At 41.2% G+C, this 24,181-nt stretch overlaps 1 protein-coding gene across 1 annotated transcript; it reads right to left on the reverse strand.

Moving 5' to 3' along the window:
* Positions 1-4,581: 4,581 nt before the first annotated feature.
* LOC149450684 (pancreatic secretory granule membrane major glycoprotein GP2-like) lies at positions 4,582-22,871 on the reverse strand. The gene is made up of 10 exons (XM_089691622.1): positions 22,726-22,871; positions 20,502-20,561; positions 19,518-19,619; positions 17,837-18,045; positions 15,093-15,247; positions 12,011-12,250; positions 9,721-9,874; positions 8,217-8,283; positions 7,923-7,961; positions 4,582-5,030 (listed from the first exon to the last, which is right to left on the reverse strand). Exons 2-10 carry the CDS (start codon positions 20,545-20,547, stop codon positions 4,966-4,968), a joined length of 1,077 nt encoding a protein of 358 aa, XP_089547748.1. The 5' UTR covers positions 20,548-20,561; positions 22,726-22,871; the 3' UTR covers positions 4,582-4,965.
* Between the last annotated feature and the right edge of the window lie 1,310 nt (positions 22,872-24,181).

The raw sequence follows: 24,181 nt of genomic DNA on the forward strand, positions 1-24,181 counted from the left end.
AGAAGGTATGCAAGGGGCAAGACATCAGCTGGAGAGAGCACAATAATCTGACAAATAGGAGGTGTAGGGACATAGCTTAAAGGGGAACTTTACCCAAACCACTTGGTACAAAACATTGTTCTTTAGCAAGGAAAATACATTCCAAATTAATAATTATGCTACCAAAATTAGTGCGTGCTCTAAATTTCCTCCAGCATTGCTCCCATTTCTTCTTGCTGGAGGACGCCAACTTACTGAAGACCAGTGCCCCCGAGCAGCAGTAAATCTTTAGGCTGTCAGTGGACAAGCCTTTACATTTTGAACACAATGCCGAAAATAAAGAGCAACTGAGCATGTGCAGAAAAAGATGAGATGGTGTATTACTGTATTCTAAACAGTATAGGCACTTATTTTTAATGTTTTACCTAGCTACACCTGCAAATGGGGCCAACCTTAAGTGATCCAGAAGGACTTTTCTGACTAAAGTTCTGCTTTAAGCCATGTCATTGTACCTCCTGTTTACAAGAATATTGAGCTCAATACAGCCGATTTCATGCTCCTTGCATACCTACTGCTGTACTGCTCTTTGCTAACACTCGTTTTTGACCCTTAGCTTCCATCAGATCCCATCCAGCTACTACTGATTACTGACCCTTTGGGTTGTCCATCAACTACTCTTCTGCTTGTTCCTTTCAGCTTCATCCACTACATGACCCTCATATGCTCCGGAATGAGCAGTAATCTCATCCCTACTCCTCTATTTCCTGCAATCCTACCCAGTGATGGTGCTAGACTATTTTGTGCCCTAGGCAAGATCAGCTACTTGCATCCCCCCTCAAAAAGATAAAACTTCACCTATAGTTCTACTTTACCCCCTAGCATAAATCCATCCAATCCCACCTACTACTTGAAATCCCCCCTGAATCCGAGCCTAGTACAACCCCCTCCAAAATTCCTTTCCCAGCACAAATCTCCCCCCCCCCAAATCCCCCCTCATAGCACAAATCCCATCTTCTAGCACAACCCCTCCCAATCCCCAGTCCTAGCACAACTTTCCCCCAATCCCCCCTCCTAACACAAATCCCCCCTACTCCCCCTCTCCTAGTACAAATTCCCACTCAATCCCCTCTACTAGCATAAAGTTTCCCCAAAATCTCCCCTCCCGCCACAACCAACCACCTAATCATCCCATCCCATCTCCTAGCAGAAATTCCCTCCTCCATCCCCCCTCCTAGTACAAATTATATAATGATAGAGCATAGACAGTTGGAATCATTGGTTAGTTCCAACATAGAGGTCATGTCCATTTCTGACCATGCTCCCATCACGATGAGATTATGAGTAGGAGGAGGCCGAGATAAAACAACTATATGGAGATTAAATTAAATGCTCATACAGGATCCTGAAGTATGTTAAGGTGAGAAATTTAACACTTTTTTGAGCTCAATGAGACTAATGAGGTCTTGGTAGCCACAGTATGATACACATAAAACTTATATTAGGGGAATACTGATTTTGATAGGAACAGAAAAAAAATAAAGATGGTGACAGAAGAGCTTTATAAATTGGAACAGCTACACAAAGAAAAGAGGAACAGATGTATATCAGAAGATAATACTTAAAAGAGATGAGTTAAAAGATCTTTTGGAACAAGAGTCGAGGAGAATAGTTAATAGGGTCTTAAAGGAAAGATACCAGTGGGGGAATAGACTTGGAAAATACTTAATGAGAAGGTGGTGATCAAAAGGAAAGGGAAGAGGAAAAGAAAAGAACCACGTAAATTATTTACATGAAGTGGAGTTGCCACGATTAGTGGAAGAAAAACTAAAGACCCTTGAGAGACCTATTATCCCAGAGGAAATTAACTTAGCCTTAAAGAACACTGTGGGAGGTAAAATCCCAAAGCTGCATGGATACACAGTGGGATATTTAAAAAAGTTTAGAGATCTTCTTGTCCCTAAAATGTGCAGGTATATGAAATCACGGGGGGGAGGAGTTGGAGGCCAGTTACAGGCCTATATCATTACTAAACATAGACACTAAATTATATGCTAAGGTGCTGGCAATGAGACTGAAGGACTTGATGCCTGAATGAGTACATCTAGATCAGGTGGGTTTTATCCCGAGAAGAGAAGGTAGGTATAATGGTTTGAGACCCTTGATTCTTGTACAAAGAGCTAAGAGAGAGAACGTGCTGGCAATACTCCTATCGATCGATGCTGAAAATTTTTTTTAGGTTTTATTAGGGATTCATGTTTGATACACTAGACATTAGAAATAGGGCCTAAAATGCTAAAATGGATAAAATGATTGTATAATAGCCCGTCAGCAGCGGTCACGGTTAACGGATCTCTTTCTCAGTTTTTTAGAATGAACAACTTGTTGTTTGTACTGTCTTTGGAACCTGTTCTGGCGAGGGCAAGGAAATGTGTAGATATAGCGGGAATAAAGATAGGTGAAATGGAGCATAAAGTAGCCACATATGCAGATGATATGTTGACATAGATGATACGTTGTTTTATATTGTTAAACCCCAGAATAACGTTGCCTAACCTAATGAGAGTATTAAAACAGTATGGTGAGCTATCAAACTTGAAAATAAACCCGGTAAAATCAGAAATAATAAATATCAACCTCCCAATGTCAGAGAAGTTGAGTCTACAAAAAGAGTTTCCATTTATCTGGAGGGAAGAGGAAATAGGTTACCTGGGAGTAAAATTAACCCCCTCAATAAAAGGTATATATAAGGCAAACTATATCCCACTAATAAATGAAGTTAAGGAAGAGCTAAGGAGACTTTCAAAGGGAGGAGCCTCTTGGATAGGATGTATAAATTTGGTAAAGATGGTGATAATGCCAAAAATTCTGTATAAGTTCCACATGCTCCCGGTTCACCTTTCAGGGTCTTTTTTCAGGATAATAAAGATGATTACTACGTTTATATGGGCACATAAGAAACCAAGAATTAGTTACAAGGTCCTGAGTAGAGTAAAAGGGAATGGGGGTTTTGAGCTTACCCAACGTAAGGAATTACTATCTAGCAATGATTTTGTCATGAATAGTAGATTGGACATTTAATTCACAAGGGGAAGGATGGGTAAAGATGGAAGGGATTTTAAGTAAGGCACAGTTAGAGAAGACTGTATGGATACCATATAAGTTTCTCACATTAGATGTTAACAGGACACAAGGAAAGTTTAGAGTATATGGGATTATGGGATAGAATGTATAGTCAAAAAGGATGGAAATATAATTCAGTATCGACTCCCTTGGTGGGAATGGAGTATTTAACCCCCGGGGAAGGATACCATTTTTGGGAAATGGATAAAGGACAAGAACACACATTTGAAGGATATATTGAATGAAGGGAAATTGAACACTTTTCAAAATTTAAAGAAGAAAAATTATTTATTGATCACACTTGATGAGTGGCGGTACTTTCAACTAAACCATTTTGTTTCAAGTCTCCCACAACCACTGAGGACATCGGAGGACATGTATCCATTTGAAAAATTGTTAGATGAAAAAATAACCCCAAAACATGTCACTTCTAGGATTTATAAGATCCTTATGGCTATGGAAGGAACTGATCCTCTGGGGTTCTTGGAAAAATGGGAAAAGGAGCTTGGAACAGAACTGAATGCACAGCAATGGAATAAAGTTTTCAAATTAACAAATGAGGTGACAAATATGAGCACAGTGGAGATGAAATATAAATGTTTAACTAGATGGTATATTACACCAAACGTAGCCTACAGGTAACAAGTAGATACTTCACCTCTGTGCTGGAGAGGATGCGGAGAAAGGGGTACAATGGCACATCTATGGTGGGGTTGCCCAAAAATACAGGATTACTGGAGGGAAATAATCCAATACATTCAGGAAATATGTGGGATAACTGTACAGAGTGATCCCTGGCGGTGTTTATTTTATAACTTTGAGCAATCAGCGAAATTATATAAAAATAGGGTACTTTATCACTTAATTAGGGCAGCTAAGGGTTTGATTGCCAAGTTCTGGCAGGTTGCTGAAGCACCAAGAATTAACGAATGGATAAATAGAGTTGAAAATATCTATGTCACATGGAGAAGCATAAAATGGAAAAAATTCAGGAAAATGTGGTGCAGTTGGTTGAAATGTAAAACCTCTGAAAGATATATGGAACTGGTCGGAATTGAGGGGGAAAATTAGAAGTCAGGAGAGAGCCTTAATTGAGAATCCAAGAGAGAGCAGTATCAGAGATAGATAGATATATATGAGAGAAGATATAGTTCAGGAAAGAGGATGTGGATGGGTTAAATAGGTTGGGGGGAGGGTGAAAGGGTGGGTGGGGGTAATATTGGGGAAAATGGAAATATGTATATGTGAAAAATTTTTGCAAAAGTGTTGTTCTTTTTGTACTGGAAAATCAAATAAAAGTTTAAATTATAAAAAGGGGGAAAATGCCTGTAAAAAAAGAAAAATGCAACCAATAATCTAAGGGGCCAGTGAGCTGCAATATATTACATTTTGGGTTTTAGGGTTAGCTATGCCTTAGGAGGCACCTTTTCCTAACCATAGCACCTGCAATGACTGAATATAAACGCAAAGAAACACCTTGAATTACATTACTTTGCAGTTTATTATATGTAAAAGAACAGTAAAAAGTACAGGTTGTGCTCACCAGGGATACAAAATATCTAATATATTGTCCACTCCATTAACCATTCTTGCCGTACAATAAATACAACACAATAAATAGCTCAGATATAAAGCCGGCACCTCTAAGCCAAAAGAGCAGAATATCGGCACTGTACAAAATGAGTAATAATCAGGGCGCATAGCGGCGAGGTTATCCTAGGTAGCGTTATATATGATGCAGCCAATAGCATACACAGAAAATGAAATAGATACAAGATTCCTTCATAACTTCTCTCTGCCGAGAGCATTAGGGTTGACGTTACGACAAAGCCTCATGGTGCCCGGGATGGTTGGTGCTCGAAGACTTTACATCAGCTTCATCAGGATCCAGGAGGAGATCAGAGCAGACAAAGTCCAAGGCATGGAGAATCCTGGAACAACACAGAGAAGATATTAGGAATGGAGCGGGAAGAGTTGTCATCTTCCAATAACATCACATAAGAGATATTAGGAATGGATCGGGAAGGGCTTCACTGTCAGGGCCTGGACTTGAACCTGGGACTTCTACTGTGTCAGGCAGTAACTCTACTCACTGAGCTACCTGGGATGCTGGACAACACTTTGCCTCATCTATTGGATAATCCTGCCTTGTGCCTTGTTTGCTCTTGAACCTTGAACTCCTTGCTCCTCCCATGAACTTCCTATATAAGCCATGTCCTTGGACTTCCTCCTTGCCAGATTATTGTGCCTTTCCAGCCAATATTCCTGCTACTGCTCCTGCTGCTGTCTACACCTCCGCTACTGACCTTTGGCTTGTTCCTGACCACGATTGATCTGCTACCATTTGTGACCGACCCTTGGCTTGTGACCGACTCTGCTTTCGTCTGATCCCTAACATGTTGATCCACTATTGGTTCCCAGTCTGCTCATTCCCTGGTGGGGTGATCCTGAGATCTGCGACCTGGTATTAACACGCAGCCCAATCCATCTCCACCATTAGGAGCTCTGGTGAATACCGGTTAATACTTAGACCCCGCACCTCAGGTGAGCCTGCGTCATTCCCAGGGGGATCCGCTGGTGTACCTATCCTGCTGGTTCCAGGTAAGCCTTTTACTGCTATAGCAACTGGTCTCTGAACCTGACCTTACACCGTGACATTCACCTTCCAATAACATCACATAAGAGATATTAGGAATGGAGAGGGAAGGGTTGTCATCTTCCAATAACATCACACAAGAGATATTAGGAATGGAGCGGGAAGGGCTTCATCTTCCAATAACATCACACAAGAGATATTAGGAATGGATTGGGAAGGGCTTCACCTTCCTATGGAAGATCTTCTGTTCAATCCTAAGTTTTCATTGTAGTTGCAGTCTGAAGAAAGCCAACTTTTATACCAGATTGTGACTATGGGAATTTAAAGTGTATGTACAACCAAAATTTTTATAAATCTTGATACAATAGAGATAGAATTCGAACTCTTGTCAGTCTAACTGATATAGAGAAATTTACCCTCATTTACCGTCAAAGTGACAATGGTTTTAAAAAAAAGGAATTGAGGGAAAATCTGCTACAAGGACCCAAACAGCAATAAAAAAGCTGGCAGGTACTTTGACCTTTCTATACTCTACTTAATAAAAAAAATTATTTCTGTCTGTGTTGTTGTTGGAGATTTGTTCTCACTTCTGGTTTGGTAAAACCGTTGCCACTGGGACAGTAAGCAAAGGGAAATTTCTCTAACATATCCCAAGATGGTAATAAAAGCCCAAAATGGAGCCTTATCCTTTCCAACTATTTCTAAAGCTGAGAAAAAAATGGCTGGATGTACTCATTAATACAGAGATCCCCTCCACTGTAGTTCTGTTGACCACACAGGAAGTGATGGGAAATCTGTCTAGTGGGGGGGAAACAATAAATACCACCAAAAACAGTAACATTTTAATACAGGTGAAGGGAAATCTGTCTAGTGGGGGACAGCATTAAATACCACAAAAAAAAATGTTAATACAATATTTGTGTCATGGAGCATTATGTGTTTTCCAAAGACAGCACAACAGAAGCTGTTTGCCTTCAGACTGTCTCTTTCTAATTGAAAGTCTCAATCATTGCTAACAACCTTTTAACTTTATAGTTTTATAAAAAAAATAACATCAATCCATTTTTAGATAAATACTAACTGTATGCATAGAATTATATGGATAGGTCAAAGCTCTCAGTCAGTGTTGGAATTAGACAGGTGAGATGGGGGAAATGGGAAATTTGACATATCTCTATGGAGGAGTTAATTCTTTTTGTGGCCAGTAAAAGGAATCTGCAAAGGCTGAAAAGGAGACAATATTTTTGCTGAGCATTTTTTTAATGCAAGCAGTGTAAGTACCTAGATGTTACCTGGTATCAGCCTTTTGCCGTCCCTGTACAGTAGAGATTAAATGTGAGAGCAGCACAGTGGCTAAGTGGTTAGAACTTCAACCTAGCAGCACTGGGTTCATTGGTTCAAATCCCAACCACGATACTACCTACACAATGGGAGCTAAATCGGCCCTAGTATTTGTATGTATGTGGGTATGAGAGTTAGGGACCTTCGATTGTAAGCTCCTTGAGGGCGGGGCTGATATGAACGTATAATATATGTGTAAATTGGTGGTGCTATATAAGTACCTGCAATAAAATAATAAATAAAAGTGAGAGGAAGAAACAGCACAAAGGATAGAATACTAATCATGTGCTGCACACAGAAGTATTTACAAGGAGCATGCGGATAGGAGGAGGGGTAGATGACCTAATCAGTGTGCTACCGCCCAACTGGGGGTGGGGAGAGGACACCACTGTACTCCTAAGTGTAACAGTAAAAATGGCGTCATCCTCATGGCTGTGCTGCGTGGCAGAGTTGTGTAAATCTCAGGAATGCATAGACAGAATTACAAATCCGTTGGCAGGTACTATGGCTCCCCTATCTGTTAATCATCTGAAAATGTAGATTATTTCCTGGAATTAAGCTTTAACCTCTTCATGCTGGTGGCAGCTGGTGCTTTAAATGGGCCCTGATACCCAAAGGTCGATAGGAGGGTCACCTGATCACGTTACACTGTGATTTGCTGCACAGTGCTGACATCATCCAGAGCCAATCCTACCAACTGCTGATTATCGGTAGTTGACTGTGGGATATTGGTGACAGCTCGGTTACAGCTCTGGGGGTGGGGCATATATGCAGGGGATAGATGTTGAGGTCGACCTGCCCTTCCCCAGTGTATAGGGGTGTTGTTGCTGTAAATGGGTTGAACATGTTTAAACAATGAGAATTCTCAATGTAAGAGTTTACTTACCGCTAGCAGAACTGACATCTGTATCGTAAGCCTTATCAGCTGGAAATAAAGAAAAACATTTCTGTTAATTGGAGACCTCAACAGGACTGAGACTCATTCTTCTGGATATATCTTATGACATTCACATTCACTGGAGGCTGAAATAATTGTGTTGTGTTCACCGTAGACGTGAAAGCATTTGTAAGCCCCGACAATAAACCCAAACAATGGGTTGGTCTGGAGTTGGGCTTTAATATATGTGACTGAAGGAACACGGAAAATTACTGTAACAAAACTGAACCTGAGATGACTTACCTGCATTCAGATAGATACCGATTCTTCCTGCAATGTTCTTGGAAACACCTGATCTGGAGCCGCAGGTCTGTAAGGCAATAAAAGTAATTCAACAGAAATTCCAGACAAGTGAAATCGATGAAGGAACTGCAAACTGTATCCAAGAAACACCACAGCTATGCTAAAGTCACAACGTCCCCTTCATGTTCCTTTATCTGTGTTATCCCCACAATGGAAACAGTGGAGGATGCGGGCACACCAGGTTCTTCCATCACTCCAATGGTGAGACTTCCCTGTAATAGGAATCACCTATTTATTATACATTGTATCGGGGCAGCATGACACCATCCATTGTCTTTGTTGGGGATAAGCATGAAGCCATCAATTGTCTATGTTAGGGATGGACTTGGGTTTGAGCCAAACTCTAGCTCATCCCATGTTATGGCTGCAGCAGATGGGCAGAACTGTGAATTCTGGTGGTGATATCTCAGTATCAGAAGCCAGCATATAACTTAATTTGCCACTTTTGTGTGGAGTTGGCCATTATTTCAGCTACTATACTCTTTACACACAGCATTGTTCTACCCGCTTGGTTAGCAGCAGCAGATCTGGTATTCAGGAGGGAAACTGGTATCTTTATGCTTGGTGTTCATTATTTTTTAAATATATTTTTGGTCCATAAACACCTCTATGCATCTTAATAAGGCTGTTCAATGATCAGAAAGCCAACTGTGGACATTTGGGCAGCACAGTGGATTGATGGTTAGTACTCTTTGCCTTGAAGCAATGGGGATCTTAACCTCCCAGCCAGAACACTAGCTGCATGGAGTTTGCATGTTCTGTTTGTGTGGATTTCCTCCAACAGTATGCTAGTAGGATTTTTGGCACCTGTCTAAACTGTTCCAATCAGGGCTATAATGGCTGCATGAACTCCCCCCTTCCAAGCCACTCCTTGTGCCCACTCTCCTTTTAAAAAACAGAAAATAATTTTGTATTGCTAAGTAATTTTTTGGACTTTGTTAATGATAACAAAAAGTAGTAAAATAGATCCCCTGCAGCCAACAACAATAGCCCCCCCCCCCCCCAAAATAAAATACTCTCCCAGCAACAATAAATCCAAACCAGCAACAATAGTTCCCCTTACAACAAAAAAAATCCTCAACAATAGATCCACCATAGCAACAATAGACACCCTTTAGCAACAATATATTTGTCAGTAGCCAACAACAACAGACCCCCCCACAACTAAATACCCCCCAACAACAATAGATACTACCCAACAGCAATAGATCTCCCCCAGTAACAGTATCACCCCCCAGCAACAACTGACCTCCTTAGCAACAAAAGACCTCTACTTCCCAGCACTCCTTGCCCTTACAAATATTTTATGCTGAAGGTGCCAGAACTGCGTTCCTGTTGAAGAAAAGCTCCGGTTCCTAACATGTGGGTATGGCTAATGAAGCCCTGACTGCTCCTTCAGGCACAGAAATCACAGAACATCCTCTATGTGTACGTTGAGTCTTACCGCACAATCATCAGTGCAGAGTCTAAGTTCAGCAAAGAGAAAGACGTTGTTAGAACTGGTGATCTTGAAGACTTTCATAGGAAACCGAGCTTCAATGCCGAGTCCATTGTTATCCACTGCTAGCTGGTCAGTAGATATTTGGCTAGATGGGCACCTGGATACAGAAACCTTTCATCAGCTTTCAGTTACTGTAATCTAAAGATTAGAACACAATACTGGTACATACTAATAGAGCTGATCAATGTATGGGGTGTGTTCAATATATAAATACTGTATCTATCGATATAAATATATATAGGTATACAGTATATATTATAGACGGACAATACATGGCATGTCTTCATCTTTTTTTATGTATTTTATAGCTGAACAATTCTAGGCATGTGTTATTATTATTATACAGGATTTATATGGCGCCAACGGTTTGCTCAGCGCTCTACATTATAGTGGGAGACAATACAGTAACAATACAGTTCAATACAAGAGGGATTAGAGGGCCCTGCTCCTTGGAGCTTACAATCTAGGAGGGCGGGGTGAGTGGTGCAGTAGGTATTCACTGCTGGGGATGGAGTGGTAGAGGATACCAGAGTTAGCAGACGGCAGGCTAGGCTTCCCTGAAGAGAAAGGTTTTCAGTGAACGCCGAGAGGCAAGTAGAGTAGGTGAAAATCTAATAGACTGGGGTAGGGAGTTCCAGAGGATGGGTGACGCGCTGGAGAAGTCTTGGAGACGAGCATGGGAGGAGGAGATAAGGGAGCTAGAGAGTAAGAGGTCTTGCGAGGAGCGGAGTGTATGGTTTGGGTAATATTTAGATATAAGATTGGTTATGTAAGTTGGGGCAGTGTTGTGGATGGCTTTATATGTCAGTGTTAGAGTTTTGAATTTTATCCGTTGGGCAACTGGGAGCCAGTGGAGGGATTGGCAGAGAGGGGTGGCGGATATGGAACGGTTAGTGAGGTGGAAGAGTTCATGATAGACTGGAGGGGGGATAGCCTACGATGGGGTAGGCCAATGAGTTACAGTAGTCAAGGCGTGATATAACAAGGGAGGGAATGAGTTGCTTAGTGGTTTCCGAGGTTAGGAACGGCTGTATCTTGGAGATGTTGCGGAGGTGAAGTCTACATGATTTTGTCAGCAATTGGATCTGGGGCTGGAAGGACAGATGGAAGTCTAGGATTACACCTATTAATCTGGCGTGAGGGAATGGACTGAGGATAGTGTTAGTGATATTTATGGTGAAGTCAGTGGAGGTAGCGCGGGCAGGGGGGAATACTAAGAGCTCAGTTTTGGAGAGGTTGAGTTTGAGGAAGTGGAGTGCCATCCAGGCTGATATGTCACTTAGTAGGCTAACGATACGTGTGGAAACTGAAGGGGTGAGGTGAGGGATAGACAGATAGATTTGCGTGTCAACAGCATAGAGATGGTAGTTGAAGCTGTGGGAGTTTATCAAGTGACTAAGGGAGGAGGTGTAGATGGAGAAGAGAAGGGGTCCAAGGACAGAACCTTGGGGGACCCCTACAGAGAGAGGGAGTGAGGAGGAGGTGGCAGCGTTATAGGTAACACTGAAGGAGTGCTGCGATAGATAGGAGAACCAGGAGAGAGCGAAGTCGCTGAGGCCAAAAGAGTGTAGTTTCTTTTTAAGGAGGGGATGGTCAACCGTGTCAAAAGCCGTGGAGAGGTCGAGTAGTAGGAGTATTGAATAGTGATTATAATAGTGAATATAATCTGTTCATTATATTGTTTCTGTTATTCAGAATTAAAGTCCTCAATTCACATTTTAATTGGTGGAGTCATTGTGCCATACACAAGAATTAATTACATTCTCTGTGACCACTATTTCTTCACACCTCAGACCTACTCACACCTACAGGATTTTCTCCCTGATGTATTCTCCATTGAGATAAATGAAATATATCAAATTGCATGTATTGCACTCTGCTTAATTGCAGCATGCTCCATTTTCCTCCAATGCGCTCCAACACATTGCTGTGACCTGGACTTGTAATAAACAACGGATTGTCAATGCATTGGGCCTGCCTTGAGCAAAGGAACCCATTGATTGTGGTGTGAATGAGCCCTTCAATGGAAAACATACTGTATCAAGCAAAAATAAATGTTAATAAATGTTAATTATGTCACTTTAAAAAGTTGTTTGACCAGATTAGTTCAGAGCTTCTTGTCAACACTACAACAACCTACCTCCTAATATGATATCTGTTTCTGGGCATTTAGTGAATTATTTCTGTAGTCAAAGATGACATAGAATTGCTAACCTGTGTGCTGTGTACTTACCCGTCCTTAAGAAGATAGTACTTAATATCGCTTGAGTTGGTAGGAGAGGCATAAATATTCACCACTGAGAGATTGAAGGTGTTGGCATCCAGATCTATTATTTTCACGGAAAGATAAATAGTATCTTCCACGGTCACGGTGTCATCTTCTGTGAGCACGTCCGTATATGTGCTTTCTTTAAAGGCTGCCATTACGGCTGTATAACTTGTACCTGCTGTAGTTCCGTTTATTACTGCGGTCCTGGAAAATAGACACAAGACAAAGGTCACCTACCAAGAAATCCTTGTAGGTATGTGGCCATGCGTCTATGTTATCACACAGAGAACTGACAGTATTTGCAATGAGGATAAAGAACAAACCTATTAGCTATTTCCTTTAGCTCTGTGTATTCTGATGGAAGCCATGAATCTGATATACAATTTAAAAAGCACCACAATGGTTTTAAATGAATGTTTATAAAACAAACAAAATAAAAATACTTTGAAAGAGAAATATTCCAAAAACTTTTTTTGTCCGTACATCTCTTGTGGGTCACAGGAGTGCACTAACTCTTCTGTGACCCAGATTGCCCGCTATCATCTGACATGGCACAGCCTCTACAGGCTGTGGAAGGATCCCGACAAAATTGTCAGGATCCATTTGACTGTCTGACTGACAGCTGGATCTGCCTCTCAGCATGCGACTGAGATCTGGAGCCAGCTGCACCCACCCCCTCCCCTGACCAATGCTTCTGTGAGTGCTGGAGGAGCAGAGCGGAGAGGACATGACTGACAGTCACTTCTCTCCACTTGGAGAAGACTGAGAACTGGGCAGTAAGTAGTCATGTGATTGCTCACATCTCTTACAGCCAATGTGGGGCAGCTGCAGAAACACACCAAGTACACCATTATGGTAACATACAGACAAATATGTACTAACATTTATAGGCAAAGTTGATCCAGGGAATAACCAGTTGCCTTTCAGGGGATCAGGAAGGAATTTTTTCCCTGCAGGAGCAAATTGGATCGTGCTTTGCTGGGTTTTTTGCCTTCCTCTGGATCAACTGTGGGTGTAGGATTATAACTTTTCTTTTTTTTTATGGTTGAACTGGGTGGACTTTTGTCTTTTGTCAGCCAGACTAACTATGTAACTATGTATTATGATTATTTTTTAAATCCAGAAATCAAGAAGAAACGGACCTGCAATATAAGAGCTTTTATATTCACCTATCAGCCCATGCCTCCTATCTGTCCTCCGTTCCTGTGCTCCAGCCTCCACCAGACTCTTCAATATTCAACATTTCTGAAAGAGTGCCTCTGTCTTCCATTGCATGCCATGGTTCCTTCTCTGACCCTGATGTCCCTACAGGACTCAGCAGTGCTGTAGGGTGAGGAGGAAGGAACACACAATGTGGCAGGGGACCCTGAGGAACACTGAATGCCAAAGAGTCTCGTGGAGGCTTTAGAACTGAAGCAGAAGGAAGGTAGCAGACACAGGCCGTGAAAACTCTTCTATTGCAGAGACATTTCTTCTAAATATTTGCCAGAGTTGCTGGAAAACACTTCGCTAAGATGGCTTACACCCATGTGTCCTCAGAGAGTTGAGCTCAGTTAGCTAGCTTTTCCTTATAATTTATTAAGACTTGGTGCAAGAGGTTTACCCAACTTTTAACCTGTTATTGTTAATAAAGAGTTCATCTACATTTTTCTATAAGATCTTCTGTTGTGGAATCTTTAGGATTGTGTAATGGTGACATGTTAGACAACCTTATGAGATTTGTTTTTACAATATATATATATATATATATATATATATATATATATATACACAACCAAGGCTGTGGATAAGGAGGTAGCACCAGTCCTCCTGTACGGGGCCCAGGCCAGCAGGGGGGCACAGGCAGCTGGGTGAATTGGATGTGGGCAGGGAGGGTGATCAGCAAGGCATGTTGGGTGGGGGGGATTACTGGAAATGATCCCCTGTATGGCTCTACCTGCAGCAGCTGAAAGCTGGATTCTTCTCCTCTCCCTCCCAGCTTCTACAGAGATAGCCATACAGGGAATCGGTTACAATAATCCCCCCCCTCACCCATCACCCTCCCTGTGCACCATACATTCCCTCTGCTGCCCAGGACCCCCTGTGTGCCCACACAGTGCTCCCAGCTTCCCTCTTCTGCTTGCCACCAGCAGCTGCAAGCACACAACAGGATCTTTCAGGATGGAGAGTTGGGGAAGGGTCATTTAAATATATTACATTTACCAGCCTGTTTCTTTCCTGAATGAACGGTACCGATCACTCACTGTGTTCATTAATATCTGAAGCATTGTAAAATGTTTTTTTTTTTGAAGGGGTCCCGTCAGGTCAGCTGTATGGGGCCTCGTGGTTTCTAACAGCAGCCCTGTATACACCCATGTATCCTGAGAGAGTTGAGCTCAGTTATATCTAAGCTTTTGTTTCTAAGTTATTGAGGCCGATGTAGTGCCTTTGTTTAAAAAGGGATTAAGGTCTTCAACCGGTAACTACAGTAAGTTTACCATCTACTTGAAGGTTTGCTTAAAGCGGAGCTCCACCAAAAAGGGGAAGTTCCGCTTTAATGCTTTGTCCCAGCTCCCCATTAAGGATTGGCACCTTTGGGGAGTGGGGGGTGTACCCGAATTTGACAGGTACCTGCTCCCACTTCTGCTGCAATTGCCTAAGGTGATCAGAAGCGGAAGTTGTCCTCCCCCCTCCCTCCCCGTAGTCTTCTGGGGCATGTGGCAGGTCCCAGAAGACTATAGGGCCATTCACAAAGTGCAGCGCTTCTCGCGCATGCGCAGTGGGCACCCGGCTGTGAAGCCGCAAGCTTTCACAGCCGGGTGCCCACACTAAAGATGCCATCACCGGGGAGAGAATACGGCTGGTGAAACCAGCTGTGGTGAGGATATTGCTGAACCAAGGGACAGGTAAGTGTTTGTATTTTAAAAGTCAGCTGCTGACTTTTTTTTTCAGCTGGAACTCCGCTTTAAGGACCACATACTGTACAAGAGTAAATGATGGAATCCAATGTCATAAGAGATGGCCAACATAGATTTCTGAAAGACCAACAATGTGTAATAATAATTACCCGAGTATTGGGTGCAGGGACACATTAAGCTTGATATTTATATCCAGCGGGTAAGTGCAGGAGACATTCATGACAGCGTCATTTTGTGATCGGATCGGATCCGTCTTGGCAACAATATACAGCTGATTTGTGTAAGTGATATGGGTTCTGTTTATCTGTGGAGAGGAAGCACAAAAGTCATTAGACGAGGTCAGAAAACTCCATACAGTGATCTGCACATTTACAGATATTTACTATTAATGTCAGTGTATTCCCTGACAAGTGAAAAAGGTCGCCTCCAGTTTTGTTAAAGCAGAACTCCGGCCAAAAAAAAAAGATAAAAATAAATACCCCGCCTTCTACCGTGATCCCCGGGACCCTTTTTCCTTTTCCTTAACTATTTCTTTCTTCTCATCTACTCTTCTTTTTCATTCTGTACTTGAGCTGAATATGATTTTTTTTTGGAACCTGAAGCGTTTTGTATAATCGCTGGACCCATTTTGTGCCCAAAGGATTGGTGTCTCCGCACTTCTCTCATGGGGTTCCACATAATGCTTTGTATGCTGTCTTCATGTTTACTTACAGATTCATGAGAACCTAATGGACTTTTTAGGCACATAAACTCCGTACACAAAGAACAAAAACAATGTTGCTTTATTAACATACCACATCTAAAACCAGTGGCGACCCTAGGGGGGGTATGAGGTGCACTGATTGACACCATCACAAGGGGTGCAGGAACAGGATGCCAGCAGAGCTTCTGGGTTCTGTGAAGGTCCTGGCCAGTTATTGGAGTGATCGCAGATTCAAAGTGACAGCTGCCCCCAGAGTAGCAGTAAAATGAGTATCCGGTGCGGTAACAAGTGGTGTCACCCCTCCAGAGAGGAAGGAGCGATGCCGGTGTAGCGGTAAAAAGAGTATCCCGACCCGTGAAGATATGTATCCCCTGAAGCAACTGCTCATGTGCCGGTTTCAGGCCGAAGAAGCCGATCTCTGACTTTAGCACAGAGCTGCCACAGTTAACCCCTTATAGGCTGCAAACCGCTGAAGCTGATCCTGAGGATCACTATGGGTCGCAAGATCAGTTAACCCCGTATAGGTTCAACCTTCAGGGGATACATATCTTCACGGGTCAGGATACACATTTTACTGCTACACCGGCACCGCTCCTTCCTCTCTGGAGGGGTGACACCACTTGTTACCGCACCGGATGACACCAACCCTGGGGACGCCTCTGTCTAAAATGTATCTTGCATATATTTAAAATTGCATTGCACAATTGGAACACAGCATGTCTCCCCCCCCCCCCCCCCCCACCAACCAAACATTACAAACGAATTCCAAAGGACATTGGATGGAGATGGTGGATACAGTTTACTTCTTTCAGAGGGTGGGGAATATCCAAGCTGTGTGGAAAATGCTTGGGACGTGGCTCTATGACATTTTCCGGGGTGTGACCTTCTACCACCCAATGGTCGCCCCCATTTTCTCCTTTTCTACTGATGAATCCGAGATCTTCATATGCTAATCAATACTGCACTTTGTTATGTATCTTATCATTTCATTACACATTGTAATCACATTTCTTGTTTGCTTCTGTAACTCAGTGCATTTATTATGCTTTATGTTACCTAGAGGAACTGTATGTTTATTCCTCTTCACTGTTATTTCTACCCTTGGATTCATCTGATGACTTCATACTATCAATAAACTCCATTGTACAAAATAATAAATAAACACCCCAAAGATAAAATAACAAAATACATGCAAAATTCAACTTCAGTTCAGAGATTCCCCCTGCGGTATTTTTTTTTTTGCCAATTCATGTGCTCACTCTGATGGCCAGTATCAACCCACTTTCTCTGAGCCCAGGTCCATTTGGACCCCACACCCCCAGCCTGTGACTGTTCAGTAATAAGAGAAGCAGAGGACTGATGAGCTCATCTCTCTGTCACTCTGCTCTCTCCTCCTATCAACATAATCTTTGTCAGCACATAAACTAACTATCTACTTGTGCTGCTTCTCTTTCTCCCAGTTGAACAGGGACTGCACGAGGCTGAATCCAGATCACACAGAGGTACCTATACTGACTGTATTGAACAAAAATAAATTTAATGATGTAAATAAATACAGAGCTGTGTTATTTGTGTCTTTTATATCTGCCTGGAATTCAGCTCATCCTTTTGCATGTCTCTTTTAACTAGCCAACTGCTAAAGAGACATCCATGTATGTGGGCCCCCAGATGGGGCTGTGTGCGTCTTTTCAAACACACGGCGCCCAGCAAGCCACGCCCCTGCTCCCTCCTCCCATGCAGATGCAGAAGCCAAACACACCCCTTCCCTCACTATCTCCTCTACAAACAGGAAGATCGGGGAAGGGTGCAGACTTGGAGGACCCGGTGGAAATGACCAGGGACACCAGGTATGTATATGAGGATGGGGGGCGGTTGTAAATTCAACAGGACATTGGGGTAACAAAAAAATTCTTAGGCATTAGTGCAATCTTAATGTGTTCTGTTGAGCCTGGGGCATATAATAAAAGTTTTTGTTTTGTCATTTCTTTTCTTGCAAGACTTAGCAGAAATATATAGAAGGTGAAACATTCTTCTGAGAACAAAGACAAAAAAATAACATAACAAGGGCTCTAAATTTTCTCTATTCCATTAAAATCCTAAAACAGAACATTTTTGTCCATACATAATTTAATGTATCTGGTTTTTCTTCTCTTGTATAACAAACAGTCAGACCGTGTCAGGAGAACTTACCACAGTATCAGTGTTACAGTCATATTTTGTCGATGGACGATGAATGGCCATCTGCGATATTCCATCCACAATCTTACTTTCTGCTAAACACTTGGAGTCGGTATCGTTCAGCCTTAAACCGGATGAATTATAACCATGTGCTTCCAACCAACATTTTGGCACTTGTATATTGAAATATCCTGCAGTACAAGTCAAATTTGGAAATGTTCCTGTAAAAAGAGTAAATTCATTCAGCATTTCTGAGATGAGAAGGTGACATACTTGATGTACATTATACACTATATGGGGTTTCTATATATACCCACTTTGGGGTGGCAGGAGTGACCAGGGACTGGGGAGAAAGCAGCCTCAGAGAGTCAAGGAGTTAAAGCCAAATTAAACTTCCAGTTTACATACAGTACATTTTCCTTACATTGGTGGTCAGTGTACCCCCTTTCCATACATTGGTGGTCAGTGTAGTGCCAACCAGGGCTTTTTTCAGTAGGAACGTGGGAGAACGCCATTCCGGCACCTCCAGCACTGAATTTATGTAATGGCAAGGGGTGCTGAGGTGTGCTGGTGGGTCTATAATGCTGGTTGCTGGGCGGTCTATTGTTGTTGGTGGGGGGTCTATTGTTGCGGGGGGTCAGTTGTTGCTGGGCAGGATCTACTGTTGAGCGGGGGTCTCCTGTTGCTGGTTGCTTGGGATCTATTGTTGCTGGAAGACATCTATTTTTAGTGTCTGTCTATTTTTGCTGGGGAGAGCTACTGTTAATGGTTGGGGATCTATTGTTTCTGGGGAGTCCATTTTTGCTGGAAGGCATCTGCTGTTGAATTAGGGGTCTACATTGGTGGTCAGTGCAATGTCTCCTTACATTGGTGGTCAGTGTAGTATCCCCTTACATTGATGGTCAGTGTAGTGCCTCCTTACATTGGTGGTAATGTAGTGCCCCCTTACATTGGTGGTAATGTAGTGCCCCTTACATTGGTGGTCAGTGTAGTGCCCCCCTTACATTGGTGGTTAGTGTAGTGTCCCCTTACATTGGTGGTTAGTGTAGTGTCCCCTTACATTGGTGGTCAGTGTAGAGCCCCCATACATTGGTGGTCAATAGAGCTTAGGGTTCTGTCTGAACAAGTCAATACCTTGGCTTTTCAGGCATTTGGATCCCAGTGTTGGTCATGTCCATAGATGATCATTGATATCTCCAGGGAGACCCCACCTTTTGTATATATCATCTGTCCCCCATCAGACCTATCATTCATCGGGAGTGAAGAAACAAGAGCAGACTTATCAGAGGCAGACTTTGCTCAAGGAACCCCATGCAATGTCTGGTATAGTCTGGCACACCGGAGTCCTTCAGAAGCTGAAGACTCTATTCGTGATTTCCCCGATACAGACCTCCCTAAGCCACAAATCTGGGTCAGCACAGTCAAAGTTTGTATGTTTATCTGCAGACAGTCAGATTATTCCTGTACTATCCACCACTCAAATGTTCAGGAAGTCGGGGGGCTCATTCACACCAGGGCACTCCATTGCGGTTCATTTAGAATCCTGGTGTAAAGTGACCATTGCACCTTCCCACTATTTAATGTGTGCTACATGCACCTCATATGGTTTATTCATAGAAATACATTTTATTTCATATATTCAATATTTGATTTTAAAAGGCTCCCATTCTGACTATATTATATCATACCATACCTGAGTTTGTATAGAGAGTTGTATTGCACATGCAGGCCGTACTATTGTTACAGAACTCATCAGGATTACAGACAGAACCTCCACAGGATTGAGACGCAGCCACTGGAGAGACAGAAAAACATTAAAGTGCGCCCCGTGTTCCTGTGTGGAAGTCTAAACAGGTCTCATATCAAGCTACTATGTGACACAAGGATCACAACAGTTCAAATAAATCAGCGATAATGTCTAGTTTGTTTCAAAATTCTCCACAGCAATCCAATGATTGTCCAACCGCTGCAACTTGTACCCGAGTGTTCCAATATACAAACGTCTACCAAAAGTGTTACAATTCATAAACAAAGTGCTCCACAACCCTCTTCCCTGCGTTGTAGTCACCCGTGTTCCTGAATAAGGCGAGGTTCACATATATGTAGGTGCCGGAATTTGTGTAAATCACACGCATTCCTGCACCCTCAGGCAAACCACGCTGATATTCAGCAGATACGCGGGGCTGCCATTCATTCCTAATCTGTTTTGTTATCTGTTGATCCTGCCAGAAATCCAATGCTCTCCTGTGGACTCTGCAGTCTTATCTCATACAGGGTTATCAGTCCTGTCAGGTCAGTTTATTGCCCCTTCCTCCTATCTTACACAGATGAGGAAAGGGGGAAGGATTTTGTAGTCCTATGGCACTGCTTGTTCATAGATACAATATGAAGAGTGGGCGATGTCACAGGAAGGCTGGCAGGATCACCAGGTGAAAACATGTGCAAAAAGGTCTAAAAGAAGAAAACTAATGCAGCCACCACTAAGAACCAGCAAGCTGCAATATATTATATTATTATTCTCGGGTTTAGATACATTTAAATTACAGAATGGATCTCCCTCACTCTTTCTCTGTCCATCTGCCCTTCCCCAATTGTGCCATCTAATTTCTGGGAACTATCGCTGTCTCTGTATTCCAGATGTGTTATTATGGGATAATAGGAGAGAAACGTCACTCACCCGCCATGGCAGCGCACAATACAGAGAGCAGCAGTGTTGTCTTCATGGTTATCAGGGACCCTGGAAAATACATCCAGTATGAGCAACCAAATTCTGTTTGTGATTCAGCAAAAATTTTAAAAAAGAAAAAAAGCAAAAAGTCCTGCAGAGTTTTGCTTTATTTTATATATAGTTGTATGCAGTAAAACCCAAAATAAATGCAAAAGAAAAAAAAATGTCCATATATATTACCATATGTATTATTTTCATTGACTATGTAAGATACAAGACGTAACAATATTTTAACAGAAAAAAGTATATGTGTATGTATATATATATATATATATATATATATATATATATATATATATATATAAATAAATATAAAACTCAAAATTTATACGGTGAGATTCAAACCAATAAAGTAATACAGTAAAACCCCCAAAAAAACAAAATAAATACAATGAAAAAAATAAACAAAATGAGTTGAGATATATATATATATATATATATATATATATATATATATATAAATAGGTGTATGTGTATGTATATATATATATATATATATATATAAATAATGTATAACTCGAAATAAACAATCAGATTCAAACCTGTAGAGCAGTACAATGAAACATAAAACAATTACAAAGATAAAAAAAAATTCATATGCTTTACAATATTCATTTTTTTATTTACTAGGAATAAACAAGAATAATAATGGATCATTCAAACCATTAGAGAAATACAGTGAGCTCTGGTTCACACTGAGTGCGACTTTGAAATCATGCTACTTCATTTGAGGCGGTGCAATTTCAGAACCACAGATCAGCACGATTTGTACCTCCGATTTCACTGCGGCTTGCATCTTTATTTAGCAGAAGTCAATTCAAGTTACAATGAAATCGAAAAAAAAAAGTAGTGCAGGAACTATTTTTGAAATCGCGCTACTTCAAATCGCTCTGATTAACACAGTGCCATAGAAATACTTTAGAAGTGACTTGCGGTGCAATTCGTGAATCGCATGTCGCACCGGTGTGAACCAGGGGACACAAAGTAAAAGAATAAATACAAAGTATAAAAAGTATCAAGTAAAAAATAGATAAATACAAAGAATAAAATACATCCATATATGGTGCAATATTCATCATTTTTATTGACTATGTAACATACTAGACTTAACAATATTTGAGGAAAAAATTATAATTTTATATACATATTTGTATATAACATACTAGACTATGTAACATACTAAACTTAACAATATTTGAGGAAAAAAATATAATTTTATACATATATATATATAATTTAATTTATTTTTATTTTTTTCTCAAATATATATATTATTATTATTATTTATATATATTATTATTTATATATATTATATATATATATATATATATATATATATATATATATTTTTTTTTTTTTTATTAAATTGACTCAAACAAACAAGAAGATTCAAACCTGTAAACCAAAATTGTTTCGCTCACCGTACACGCTAGAAGCTGATTGTACGGCCTGCTATAAATCTTAGGAAGTACAAGGGTCGGCGTGACTAGATACAAATTAAATGCATATTTAGGTAGTCCTTAGATGACATGGTTTTGGTAAATCTAAAGCTCACCATACACACAGTGAGCGCACAATCCCTATTAGATCTTCCAACAATGGCCTCATTAGATACACAATGATTGGATAATTCAGTAGGTCTTTACATAACAATTATACTTGTTCCAAAATCAGAGGGCAATAAAACCAAAGAATTATCATGATAACCAACCAGCATTCTGAAAATACAGAGTCACCAATGGCAATCTCCATCGTTCTCGCATGACATCCCCTCCCATCATGGAGATTGTACAGCTTTAGAAAATGACAATTAAAAATAAATACAAAGAAAAAAAACATTTATATAATTTACAATATTTATTATTTTTATTTACTAGGAAAAAAAACAATAAGATTCAAACCATTAGAGAAATACGGTGAGCTCTGGTTCACACTGAATGCGACTTTGAAATCACGCTGCTTCACTTAAAGTAGCGCAATTACAAAGCCGCAGATCAGTGAATTATCTTGATAACCAACCAGCATTCTGAAAATACAGAGTCACCAATGGCAATCTCCATCGTTCTCCCATGACATCCCCTCCCATCATGGAGATTGTACAGCTTTAGAAAATGACAATTGTATCCTTATTGTCTGCTATCAGTTGTAAATGACTTAGGAATTGTATACTAACCGATAAATGTGGTTTTCAAACGTCCCAGGTCTTCACGAAACTTCCAGCAACTTGATGATCTTCCAACAAGTGCGCAAAGTTTGTTGTCGGTTGAGCTTTGCTACCTTTAGGAGAGGCAGTTGGATGTTGGAGGGGATCTGTGGACAATTACCGATCTCTCAGCTACTTATATACTCATTGGTCCAGATGGCATGCTACGCATCTACCTTGTGAAGAACGTAGAAGGTTGGGTGACGTTACAGTACATAGACCTCACCCGGGCAGGGCCCCGTGCTGTCCCCATTTAACTCTGAAGCAATTCTTATTGGCTGATGAATTTTTCTGGGCGCATTTATCATTCATATTTGATGAAAATGTCATCTTGTTCTAGAACAAATTAATCTTTCAACTATTTCGAAAACTTGGTCAAAATCCAACTCTGATCAGTTTTTTTTTTTAATGAACAATGACTGTGAATGAATGTCTTTTCTTACAGTCTATGTACACCCTAGCAAGAATCTTCTCTGATTTGTTACTTTTGGGTCTTTACAAAACAAAGATTGAACATTTGAAGTACAAAACACCAACAAAATGCATTAAAAACACATTTTATTGTATCACAAATACATTTGAAATCGCATAGGATCAAATATCATACAAAAAGGACTAAATTGATGGCGCTAGACCTCCACTGCAGGATCCCACATCCCGCTTACCAGTCACATCCATGTCAGGTGATTACATGTATGATACACAAATTTGCTACAATGACATTTTTTCACATTAAAGTCATCCTGGCAAATTATGGGCAGATTTGCTGTCAATGTATGCAGCACTTTACATATATACATTGTACATTCACATCAGTCCCCGCCCCCGAGGAGCATACAATCTAAGGTCCCTAACTCACATTCATACATACACATACAAGGGCCAGTTTAGACAAGAGCCGTCAATTTACACAGCACTTATATATATATATTGTACATTCACATCAGTCCCTAACCCTCAAGGGGCGTATAATCTAAGGTCCCTAACCCTCAAGGGGCGTACAATCTAAGGTCCCTAACCCTCAAGGGGCGTACAATCTAAGGTCCCTAACCCTCAAGGGATGTACAATCTAAGGTGCCTAACCCTCAAGGGGCGTACAATCTAAGGTCCCTAACCCTCAAGGGATGTACAATCTAAGGTCCCTAACCCTCAAGGGATGTACAATCTAAGGTCCCTAACCCTCAAGGGGTGTACAATCTAAGGTCCCTAACCCTCAAGGGGTGTACAATCTAAGGGCCCTAACCCTCAAGGGGTGTACAATCTAAGGTCCCTAACCCTCAAGGGGTGTATAATCTAAGGTCCCTAACCCTCAAGGGGCGTACAATCTAAGGTCCCTAACCCTCAAGGGTGTACAATCTAAGGTTCCTAACCCTCAAGGGGCGTACAATCTAAGGTCCCTAGCTCACATTCATACATACATGTACTG

The sequence above is a fragment of the Staurois parvus genome, unplaced genomic scaffold, assembly GCF_062004578.1.
Source record: "Staurois parvus isolate SC_StPar_1 unplaced genomic scaffold, SC_StPar_1.0 ptg000565l, whole genome shotgun sequence".
Classification (NCBI taxonomy): domain Eukaryota; kingdom Metazoa; phylum Chordata; class Amphibia; order Anura; family Ranidae; genus Staurois; species Staurois parvus.